The sequence below is a fragment of the Carassius auratus genome, unplaced genomic scaffold, assembly GCF_003368295.1.
Source record: "Carassius auratus strain Wakin unplaced genomic scaffold, ASM336829v1 scaf_tig00217318, whole genome shotgun sequence".
Taxonomy (NCBI): domain Eukaryota; kingdom Metazoa; phylum Chordata; class Actinopteri; order Cypriniformes; family Cyprinidae; genus Carassius; species Carassius auratus.
Window position 1 is genome coordinate 97,742 of NW_020528997.1, and position 12,820 is coordinate 110,561.

General features: G+C 43.7%; 1 protein-coding gene across 1 annotated transcript; it reads right to left on the reverse strand.

The window, feature by feature from the left end:
• Nucleotides 1-2,240: 2,240 nt before the first annotated feature.
• LOC113100638 (cytochrome P450 3A30-like) lies at nt 2,241-6,088 on the reverse strand. Its single transcript, XM_026265265.1, has 13 exons — nt 5,979-6,088; nt 5,674-5,767; nt 5,399-5,451; nt 5,003-5,102; nt 4,576-4,689; nt 4,356-4,444; nt 3,963-4,111; nt 3,752-3,882; nt 3,581-3,668; nt 3,353-3,513; nt 3,053-3,279; nt 2,778-2,940; nt 2,241-2,696 (listed from the first exon to the last, which is right to left on the reverse strand). The coding sequence occupies exons 1-13, from the start codon at nt 6,047-6,049 to the stop codon at nt 2,580-2,582; spliced, it is 1,557 nt and encodes a 518-aa protein (XP_026121050.1). The 5' UTR covers nt 6,050-6,088; the 3' UTR covers nt 2,241-2,579.
• Nucleotides 6,089-12,820: the final 6,732 nt, after the last annotated feature.

Consider the following 12,820-nt stretch of genomic DNA (forward strand, 5'->3'; position numbering starts at 1 on the left):
CAGACTAGAAACACTTTATTCTGCTCTCAGATTACACATTAACCAGTGGAGAAGAGCCTCACAAACAACACGCTCACCTCTGAACACACTCACAATCACTGCTGAACTGAGCTGAACTCATCGATCCCACCACAAACACACAACACATGAGCTCTTTAAGATCTGGGTTTGTTATGGGCAGCTGTGAAAGAGCAGCATACGATCTGATCTGATCTGGAGATGTATTTGTGGTGACTCTGCTCCATTCTAGAGTCTGTAATGTTAGTTTGAAGCTCTAGATAGAGGCGTCACTGAGTTGACCTATATTTTATTACTGTATCCTCAAGAATGTTATTGAATCAGAATGTGGCAAATTGAAGGTGTTGCTCGAGGTTTAGTAGCTCAAAAGAGTGTGTTTTAGAGATGCTGGTGTTGGATTATAGTCCATGTTTCCTGAAATCCTCAAGCTGCTGCCTTCTATTGCTCCCCAGCAGGCACAGTACATCAATGTGACGTCAGGAAGACGTTGGACTCCAACTAATCCAACGTCAGTCAGACGTCATATTTTGGTTGAAAATGAAAGTCGGGTTGACGTCTAAACCCAACTTTGTTTGACGTAAAACTCCGACATCAGACAGACGTTGAATTTTGGTTAGAATAAGCACCACACTGCAACAAAGGGTTAAATGCATGGCAGCATTTTAAATATCTCAAGATCTCAGCAGAGGAGGATTAAACAACTCCACAAACAACATTACCAGATTAATTTATTACTAACCTGACTTTATTTCTGTCAGACGTCTACAAAAGCTCTCATTGAAAATTAACAGGGGTTTAACTCTAATGTGTTTAATTTCCATAACAGCATAACAGTTAAACACCATAACAGTGATTAGTGTTTCCATTAGTTGGGCTCATAAATCTTATTATATATTTTGTTTTTTTTGGCTACTGTGGCTGTGTTTGTCAAGCACATCAAAGAAAGCTAAAGTGACATGAGATCAGGTGATAGCTGCTATCAGTTGATGGTTTTATAATCATCATGAAATAACCTGATTCACTGATGTTTTTTTTAATCTAACAATTATGTTGTTTCTTAGGTACATTCATATTTCAAACCCAGATCCAGCAGAATTATAACAAACATGAGCTCAAAAAACTTAACCTAAGCTGACACACGCAGACATCAACAAACAGCATATGCATCTCAATAATGGTGACATGCTTCATGCAGCAATGCATGCTGGGAGCCATGAGTTTTATACAGCATGCATTGCTGCATGAAAGATTTTTCTCCCAAAATGTATTTAAAAATGAAAATTCAAAATGTCTGATCTGTGGAAAGTAGTTGCTGAAAATAATTCACTTATAATAAATCACCACTTGTTCAATTATGAAAGTCCTCAATCAGTTTTCTTTATGGTGATGAAAACTATACCAACTCATCTTCATTTATGGCTCCTTTTATAATAAATTTTGTTTTTGTAAAACTATTACAAGAACCACAAACTTTCTAAGCCAAGAGTCAAACTACCCAACTAAAGCAAACACTGATCAAAATAATGGTTTACATTTTCAAAAAAAAACATCAACATTTAAACCTCTGTTAATTCTCAAAAATAGCTTTTGTAGACGTCTCACAAAAACAAAGTCAAACTGGTTAGTAACAAGTGAAGCTGGTAATAGTTTGAGCAGCTCCATAACAACATGTTATCCAGAACTAAAACGTACTGTTACAGCTTTAAAAAAATGTTGGACTACTTTTGTATTTTGGGGGGATTTATTTCCCACTTTGTTGTTGTAGTGTAGTGTTCCTGGTCCAAAAAGACCATCCTACAATAAAATAGTTTATAAATCTCTCACTATGGTATATTATCACCAAATATTGGATCTTAAATAGTTGATCTTTTTATCAACTAGGTTTTACATAAAAAAGCATAATTTGTGTATTATTAGTAGTAATTTTACATAAAATATTAAGAAATGCACTGTTTATCACAGTATTGTTCTTTAATGTTTAACAATGAAGTTTGTTTTGAGATGTTTTATCTTGTACAAAATGGCACAAAGTCACAATTGTAGTGTTCATAATCAAAAAGATTTAATCCAATATTTGGTGATAATGCAGCATAATTTTCTCTTTGTACACTGAATTATTATTTAAACTCTGTATGATTGTGTAAACAGGCACCAGAGTCTCTTTAAACCAAATCCCGTAAAATGTAAGGTTGTGTTGTACAGTAATAGACATCACACACACATCAGATACATATCTGCTTTAATTGATTTGATTCATTTCATTTCATATTTCTATTTCATTTCTTTCAAGGTTAACCTCATTTAATCAGTTTTCTCAATCATCACAAAGAAAAACCTCTTAATATAAATCTCATGGCATCATCATTTCCACTCTCTGAAAGCTCCAGATGACAGGAGAACCTGTCCAATCTCTCAGTCCGAGTCCGAAAGACCCAGAGAATCCTCCTCTTCACTGAAGACTACAAACTATGTCTATTCTTTTATTTTAAAAGACAGATCAAACCTCCTCCTCGGACTGAAAGAGAATCAAACAGCAGATGAATGGTGGTTCAGGAGCTGCTCTACGATGTGTTGTTGTTACAGATATCTTCTGAGAGGGAAACCTTCCGAGGCTTGAACTTGAGTTTAATGGCCTCTTTGGGAGAAAGGAAACCGCTGATGCCAAGCTCCAGAGGAACCTGTGAAGAGCAAGAGAAGGTGAGTGTGAGCGAATGACTGCAGTCGTCATGTGAGACAGTGTGGAGGATCCGTCTGCTCACCTGAGTCTGGTCACACACAGAGACGTCGAACCTCTGCAGGATCTCCACGATGGCCAGCTTCATGGTCACCTGAGCAAACCTCATCCCGATGCAGTTCCTGGGCCCCAGACCGAAGGGCATGTACATGTAGGGGTCGATCGACTCCTTGTTGTCTTTAGTGAACCTGGGAATGAAGCAGAAGCATTGACACAAGCACTGAGATGCTAGGTTTCAGTGTGAACTCTGTGTTTATCTGGCTCTAGTTCTCTACAGAGCTGTGTTTTGTGGTTACCTACCTCTCGGGTTTGAAGCTCTCCGGGTCGCTCCAATAATCTGGGTCTCTGTGGAGGACATATGTGGGAATCATCACCACCATGTCTTTAGGGATAAGGAGGCCATTGATGTCCACCGTTTTCTTACAGACCCGCTCAAGTCGACCAGCGACGGGGAACAGGCGCAGAGACTCATTCAGAGCCGCATCCAGATACTCCATGTTCATGACGCCTTCATAGTCCACTGGAGCCTTCAACACAGTTCAGAGCTTAACCTCTCAAACTCTTCTCATCTACAAATTCACTCAGTTCTCCGAGCTCTACCTTATTAGGGAAGGTCTGGTCGATCTCCTCCTGCAGTTTCTTCATGGCCTCTGGGTTGGTTGCCAGATTGTAGAAGAAGAAGGACAGAGTGCTGCTGCTGGTCTCGTACCCGGCGAAGATGAAGATCATGGACTGTGAGAGGATCTCGTGGTCACTCAGACCTGCACAGGACACTGTGTGAGGAATGTTTCTTCAAATACAGCACAAGATCATTCTGAGATGCTTTACCTTTCTCTGGGTGTTCCTCGCTGCTTCCATGCTCAGTTTTCCCTTCTGTCTGAGAGTCGACCATCAGCTGCAGGAAGTCCACTCGCTTCTGCAGGAAGTGAGAAACATGCTCTGGTGACAGCTTCATTTAAAGGCTCACATCTGTCTGTTCGTGTGAAGTGTTTGTCGTACCTTCTTGTGGTCCTTGGCCACTCTTTCGGACTTGATCTTCTTTAAGGCAGCGTAGAAGTAATCGGTCACGGATGTTGGGAAAAAGGCATAATCCATTTTGTCCAGGACAGGTGTGATGAAAGGAAATAAAGCTGGGGAAGACATTGAAAAAGGTCACAACATTTCCTACACTAAACACTGTTGAACTGACAGAACTAGTTGAGCTGTTTACCTGTGAACAGGAACAGAGGGTTCAGAAAGTCAAACTTCAGCATTTTCTTGATGTTGGTCACAAATGGGTCTTTAGGGTTGTTGAGGGAGTCGATGTCGACGCTGAACGCTGTGCTGGTCACCACATCCATACTGTACGCCCCGAAGAACCTGAACACATTCAGACCACAGTGAGATATTGCCATCTGATAAACTTATAACCTATATTCTCTATAAATAGTGAATGTTCTCCATGAATATTATCAGTCTGTATAGGTTATTGTAGGTTATAGTTGAGGCATTTGAACACCTTTGGTCTGTAATTACAGTGATTTATTGCAGCTCTGTTCTTATCTATTAAGATAACAACAGGCCATATGTAATATTATGTAAGAATCTTGAATGTGTGTCTCACTCTTTAATTTCCACCGCTTCTCCTCGCGTTGCTGTTTTCCCCAGATTATCAACCAGAGTGTGAGAGTGAGTCTTCATGATACCGAACATCTAGAGCGAGGAATGCCAGTATATTATCATCATCATCATCATTAACTCAAACCATCTCCATCACACACAGGTGACTGACAGTTTTTCTGTGCCATTATTATGTATGTGTGAGTGACTCCAGACTCACGCACCTCCTTTAACCTCCCGCTGGTGAAGGAGGGCGAGAGGACGCTGCGGATCCTCCTCCAGTCGTCGTCTTCTACGATGGACACGGCATCGTACAGCGGCCCGTTCAGACGGAAGTTCTGCCGGTTCAGAGAACAAACCCAGATGAAACACAAACACATACTGTTCCAGCGGCCCTAAAACATCCCAGTCATGCAGATTTATTATTATTAGAAAGAATCTAATTTTCTGCTCAAGTCCCTCTGTATTTTTTTGAGCCCCAAAGTGGACGTGGTGACTAAAAACAATTGCTTGCAAAACCTCTGCATTTTCTTGCTTTGTGAGCAAATATAACCTTTCCTTTTTTTTTGGTCATCAGTAATGTCAACATTCAGGGCAGATCAAATCAGTATTTGATGAGGCTGATTTAATTTCAGATGAAGATGATTTTACCCTTCTGTTGGTGAAGAGAGAGTAGCATTCTTTAACCAGGATGGTTTTGATGATGGATAGGTCCATGATGCACAGAACAGGCTGCCTCGCATCGTAAATACTGCCAGAACCACAAGCAATATTAACATCAAATTGAGAACAATCATTCAGTTCATTATAATCATGACTTTTTAACAGTTCAGTATTGCGTAATGACCATCATTGTCTGCTCTGATTCTTCATTACAGATCTTATGAATCTTGTCAATGATCTCATAAAGACAGTGTCAAACCATCAGTCATATTTATCATTTAGTTTCAAAGTATCGTCATCTGAATCAGCTCTGTTTCATTTGTGTCAGATGTTCTTTACTTTGAGACTGATCTCTGAGGCTTCATCGTTTAGTCTCACACTCACCCCCAGACTCGTCCGTTCTTCTTGAAACACTCCATATCGAAGTTGTGAAACCCCTGAAAATAACAGATGTGTTCACATTTAGAGACGAATCTAAAAAGTCACCAAAGAAACACTGTGAGAAGACTATGAATAGAAGTGAAGCTGAAGTAACAACATCCAGATTCACATCACATTCCTTCAATAAAAGGAGTAGATCTGAACTGAAGACTGACGGAAAATCAGGAGATCATCAACATCCAAATGTGTCCAAAGCTCAGTTTAACATAATATCACACCTTTCTATATTCCAGCATGGTTCCGAAGAACGGCAGAGGTTTGGGCCCCGGGATCCCCAACTTCTTGAAGACACCATGAGGCCAGGATCCATATCTGGAAATGACATCAGAACCAAATGAATATTTTAGACAGATAGTATGACATTCACAACAGCAGCTTTTGCTACTGATTGCTTTGAGTGTTTAAACTGTTAGACCTTTGACAGAAGACGACTGTAATTCTTCAAACTCATTACTTACTGACTCATTCTTATTAAGATTCCAGACCTAGAACTAGTTCTTCAGTTGAAGAGAGCATCACTTACATGAACAGAAGTGTCACAAACAGTATGAGCAGAGCCCATGTTTCAGCAGAGAAGAACAGACCGTAGCTCATGGTTCCTGCTCCAGGACGCTCAGACTAAACACTGGCAGCGAGCAGCAGCAGCAGCTTTATTCTGCTCTCAGATTACATATTAACTAGTGGAGAAGAGCCTCACAAACCCTCCCACAGCGTCACGCTCACCTCTGAACACACTCACTTCTGTTCATCAAACCACAGCAGCACCATCATGGTTACATAAACCACCAGGACTAGTCTAACAGCTACCAAACACAGCTCAAACATGATTCATTCTGTTACATAACCACATAGATTGGTCAAATTTGATGTAATTTCATACATGTCAGTGTGGCTTTCATTCAAATGTAATTTATCATATGAATGTAAGTATCATGCAAATATAACTAAGAAACATCATGTCTCCTGAAGCAGCATCTGACCAGTTTTCCTCCAGTATTTTCACAGTGCAGAAGCTGTGATGTTTGGTTTTGTTGGATGTTCTGGACTGTGTTCATAGGTGCATTGCTGTAATGAAATGTTTATTTCATCTCTTTAACCTGAATTAGGAGTGTGGCATATTTTGCATGAGTCTTTTTAAACCAAATTAGTGTGTGACTCTTCGGCCTCATATTTTATGGCTCCTCTTTCTTGGATAATGGTCATGTTTTCAGCTTCTGTCAATCAGTCACTGACAGTGATGAGGTTTTGACACGCACATGACATCATGGTGTTGTGCACTTACTCTATAGAGTGAGCTTGATAAGATTAGCATGTGTACATGAATTCATTTCATAACTCATTTGCTTTGGCTGAATGTAAACATAGCATATTCAGCAATGTGATCCAGTGGCTCGTGGGACTGTTTTAGATGCTCTGTTTTTCTCTCTAAACCGTATTTGATTTTGCAAACAGAAACCAGAGTCCATTCCGGCCCTCATTGAGGAAATTATTTTCCCACTCTGTGCAGAAGAATGGAGGAGGAGGAGGAGTGAACAGCTTGTGTTTTACGGCTCTCAGGTTGCGTGTTTATGAGTATGCAGTTGTTCCTGGGGCAGGTCTGGGCATGTTCTCCTGGGAATGTGGGAAATGACCTGTTAGACGATACAGGTGACCTATATGTCATTCATGCAACAACTGTAATCGGACCTAAATAATGACTGTTTCTAAACAGGTTTCCAAGACACTACTCCTGTCACGATCGGGACACAGGAAAACACAGAGAGAGATCCAAGTGCAGGTATGTTTTTATTGGGGTAATCCAATTCGAAATCCAGTCCAGGCAGGGGTCAAAACCAAAATAGCCAATGAAACATAAACAGACACTAAACACACGTCAAGAACAAGACTTAGAATAGTCGTGAAAACTACAATGACTCTGTGACACATACTAAAACAGATGGGGTATACATACACAGGGAAATGACAATGCTAATGGGGAATTGGCTATGTGCAATGATTAATGACCAGTGACAGCTGAGTGCAATGAGTAGACAGATCGTGGTGAATATGTGGTTCAGGACGTGACAGACACCGTGGGGAAGGAGGACATCTAGTGCTTAACCAGGGAACACAAACCAGACACTGTGACAACCCCCACCTCTACGGAGCGGCGACCAGATGCTCCAAGACGAGACTGACAAAACAGGAGACCAGGAGGGTGGTGGACAGGTGGAGGGATGGAGGGCCAGGTAAAATGTGGAAAACAGAGACAAGAGGAACATGTAAATTAGGCAAACAGAGACCAGAAGTGCAAACACAAAAACAGGGAGCCCAGGAGGGAGGTGGACCGGCAGAGGATCAGGGGGAGGGACAGAGGGCCAGGCTCACAGACGGGAACAGGGACAGGAAGTGAAAAAAAAAAACACCACACACACAACAACAACACCACCACCACCACCACCACAAAAGGAGACCAGGGTGGAGCAAAAGACCACCATCTCCGTGAGGTCAAGACAGAGGCCCACCAAGGCGGCACAGAAGACCACCACATCCGTGTGGTCGAGACAGAAGTCCCCCAGGGCAGAGCCGAAGACCACCACGTCCATGTGGTCGAGACAGAAGCCCCCCAGGGTAGAGCAGAAGACCACCACGTCCGTGTGGTCAAGACGGAAGTCCCCCAGGGCGGAGCAGAAGACCACCACATCCGCGCGGTCGAGACAGAAGCTCACCAGGGCGGCGCAGAAGACCACCACAGTGGGATCAAATTGACAGGAGAGCAAGTCTGGGTAGGCAAGTCTGAAACAGAAAACATGAACAAGTTAAAGGTAGCCCCCATGGCCACGACAGGATCAGTGGAGCATTCAGAGAGTTCGGATGAGATGTGACGAGGCTCTGGAAGTTTCGCAGAGGTGAGGAGAGATTCTGGTAGTTCAGCCGAGATGAGGAGAGGCTCTAGTAGTTCAGCAGAGATGTGGAGAGGCTCTGGTAATCCCATGGTGTTTAGACTGGATTCCAGAAGATCAATGGTGACTTGCCTTTGTTCATGAAGATCAATGGTGACTTGCCTTTGTTTGTGAAGATCAATGGTGACTTGCCTTTGCCCATGAAGATAGTCAGTGACTTGACCTTGCCCATGAAGAACACTGGTGAAATTCATGGACAAAGGCAAATCACCAGTGACTTGGCTTGACTCCGGAGTGTCAACGGTGACTAGCCCTGACTCTGGAAGGTCAACGGGAACCTGACTCGACTCTGGAAAGTCAACGAGGACCTGAGTTGACTCTGGAAAGTCAACGAGGACCTGAGTTGACTCTGGAAAGCCCACTGTAGCTGCCATCCTCTGCAGGGCTCCGGGCTGGCGGCCACCTTGTGCAGTGGCGCTGGGTTGGCAGCCATTTTGTACTGTGGCGCTGGCTCGGCAGACATGACGTGAACAGTCTTTTGAATCTCTAGGATTTTGGACAGCATAGAGAAATAATCAAAAAAATGTTTCAGCGGCCATCTTGGGCAGTGGCACTGGGTTGGCGGTCATCTTGTGCTGTGGCGCTTGACTTGCGGCCATCATGGGCTGTGGCGCTGGCTCGGCAGATGTGCACTTCCTCTCCCTTCTCCGTCCGCCATGGTGAGACGGCGGCTCTGATCCATCCCACACGAGCCCCAGGTCGAAGGGGGGGCCATGGTGGAGAACGATACTGAACCTCCTCTCGACCAAGTGCAGGTATGTCTTTATTGGGGTAATCCAATTCGAAATCCAGTCCAGGCAGGGGTCAAAACCAAAATAGCCAATGAAACATAAACAGTCACTAAACACATGGCAAGAACAAGACTTAGAATAGTTGTGAAAACTACAAGGACTCTGTGACACGTACTAAAACAGACGGGGGATACATACACACACAGGGAAATGACAATGCTAATGGGGAATTGGCTGTGTGCAATGATTAATGACCAGTGACAGCTGAGTGCAATGAGGAGACAGAGATCATGGGGAATGTGGTTCAGGAAGTGACAGACACCGTGGGGAAGGAGGACATCTAGTAGTTAACCAGGGAACACAAACCAGACACTGTGACAACTCCGATCTGCCACACATGAAAGGTCACCTTTGCTATGGTAATTATGGGGTACTTACAGTTTTTTTCAATTGTTTACACGCAATTTTGAAAACGGAGTTCTTTTTGTCAAAATATAAATCACAATTATCCAAACACCACAATCAATTAGCAAAATTCCTAGATTGTTTGCAAAATGACTTTTGGCTAGACATTCTTATTGTATGTAAGAGACAATTTAGGTGACAAAAATATAGTGAGAAACTCACATTATTCGTGATTTGTTTTGAGATACAAGGAGAATGTAGACAAATACTGTAGGCCTACTATAACCTTACCAAGCACTCTACAACACTTGATGCTGCAGACTGAATATTTCAAGTTTTTTTTCCAATACTTACAGTATTTCTTACCCTAATCAGTTACAGTAATCAACCAACAATGATATCAATTACTGTAAACAAATAAAATCTATTGACAAATAAAAATTACTGCATGAATTACAGTACATACACTTTGACTCTGAAGAAAAAGTAAAAAGAAATTAAAGAAAACTATTGTAAAAGCAACAAGAATACTGTAACTATCCGTCCCTCCGTCTGGCTGGATCAGGCCATAAGATTTCATCCACATCACAGGCTATGTCTTCATTGGCAAGGCACCGTTGGAAGAATCGGCCTGTGTGAGGAATCCACCCCTGCACTGAAGCTGCTTCAATAAGTTCATGTCACAGTGTGACAAATGGCATGTGGAACTTATTCCCGCTGAAGCAGTGTTCCCGGGGGAACGCTTTGAGTGTAACCCTGTTCCCAGGCCTGTGTGTGCGTTTGTTGCTGTGACAACCCCAAATGACGGATTGGCAACAGGTGTGGGGGATTTACTCAGAGTTTGCGTGAGGCCTCATCAACAGTGGAGAGGATAAAAAGCAAGAGAGAGAGGTGGTGTGGGTGGTTTTTCTCCCTTGTGAAAAGTCGTTTTATTGGGTGGTAATAGTTACTGGAGGACGGGTGAATGAAGAGGAAAGTGTTGCTTGATGAGGGATTCGAGGACAACAGAAGGAGAGTGAATTACCCTGTTTGCATTGGAGAGGAGCTGAGTAACTGAGAACTGAGTCTTGTAATTGCACACGTTTGACACTGAATTGGATGTGGTTTGGAGTGTTTGGATCACGATCATAAATTTCACTGAGTGGATTGTACTGATTCATTACCGATCTCTTACCTCTCCCTCCTCTATAAATGGTGATGTGAACTCTGCCTGTGACTGTGAAGAAAAACATCTCAGCACATCCTCAGTGGCAGTGAGGATTGCGCCCCCCCCCCCCTTCCCCTCGGACAGAAACCCGAATGTGAGTGCTGGCTTTAAATTGCACTTCGTGAAGTGAGTTTGCAGTGGCTACAATTGATGTTTTCCCCTACAATATATGTTTGAAGTGGAATTGTCGTGTGTGTGTGTAAGCTACATTCCTTTTTGCCATGCACTCTCTATGTGTCATGAGGGCTGACTGTCAATAGTAAGAGTCCTAACCCCTCTGTTGTGCTAATAGGAGAAGAGATGCCCTGTTGAAATATTTACTATCTGCCTCAGAAAAGCTCTGTGCAACCTGTTGACTTCGAGTCTGCTGTATCCCTGCCATTCAACTGTATTATGAGAAGTGTTCGTCCCGTCCAATGCATGTGAGCTGTATACTTGCCTGAAACATCCATTCTGTCTGTCTCAGAAGAAGCCCCATTCAGCCTGTTGACTTCGAGTCTGCTGTATCCCTGCCATTCAACTGTATGGTGAGAAGTGTTCGCTCCTTCCAATGCATGTGAACTGTATACTTGCCTGAAACATCCATTCTGTCTGTCTCAGAAGAAGCCCCATTCAGCCTGTTGACTTCGAGTCTGCTGTATCCCTGCCATTCAACTGTATGGTGAGAAGTGTTCGCTCCTTCCAATGCATGTGAACTGTATACTTGCCTGAAACATCCATTCTGTCTGTCTCAGAAGAAGCCCCATTCAGCCTGTTGACTTCGAGTCTGCTGTATCCCTGCTATTCATCTGTATGGTGAGAAGTGTTCGCTCCTTCCAATGCATGTGAACTGTATACTTGCCTGAAACATCCATTCTGTCTGTCTCAGAAGAAGCCCCATTCAGCCTGTTGACTTCGAGTCTGCTGTATCCCTGCCATTCATCTGTATGGTGAGAAGTGTTCGCTCCTTCCAATGCATGTGAACTGTATACTTGCCTGAAACATCCATTCTGTCTGTCTCAGAAGAAGCCCCATTCAGCCTGTTGACTTAGAGTTTGTTGCATCCTTGTGGCCCACCTGTGCTGAGAGAGGTGACTGTCCTTTGTCACGAACGTGAGATGGGCACGCTTTGTCTGGAATATCCACTCTGACGGTGTCAGGAGAAGCCACCTTACTGTAAGACCGTGCACCTGCCGTATACGTACTCGACTGATATCATTCACCTCAAATTCCGTACCTGTGGAAGAAGGAAGGAAGGCTGGAATTATATACCTACCGGAGGAGACTTACCGGACCCCTCACTTGCCAAACACATCCCCACCTCAAGGCTGTGTATCTGCCGTGTACGGACCTGACCGATATCCATCTGTCCCAAATTCTGCATCTGTGAAAAAGGGAAGGAAGTTTGGAAGTATTTAATTACCAGAGGAGACTTACCAGACTGCTGGCTTGCCGATCGTATTCCCACCTGTGAAATACCTACTTGACCACCCATCTGTCTATCTATTGCGGGGCCCGCACAGAGGAAGAGGGCGGGAGAGTCCCCGGTCGCTGCACTGTTCACCTTCAATCCCTGAGAGTAACAAAGAAGATTTTAGGTTAGGATTCCCAATTTGCTTTTACTTCAAAATAAAACTTGTTAAATTTATTCTCTGTCTCCGACTCTTCCCTCTGATATGCTCCTCGAGGTGGTCCTGGTTTAGGGGTGGGCGCAGTCCAGCTTGGCCCTCCTGACCTGTGACAGATTGGCGTAGTCGGCAGGGTTCTACCTCGAGTTGAGCGACCAGAGGTCGAGATGGCAGAAGAGGAAGTGCTTGGGGCACGGCAACCCGTCGTGCCAATCTTTATGGGGGCTCCGTGGGCTCCGAAGTATGGAGGCCCGGGATCCGAAATGAGCTTGTCGATGTGGAAGGTGCAGGTGGAGTACCTGGCAGGGCTCCAAGGTCTGAGTGCCCCGCAGCAGGTTCAGTTTGTTTTAAACTCCTTGGAAGGGGAAGCGAGGAGAGAAGTTCAGGCAGCACCGGCAGCAACTCGAGCGACTGTCCAGGCCATTTTTGACTTCCTCACGGGACAATATGGAGACACCACCCCAGTAGCTGTT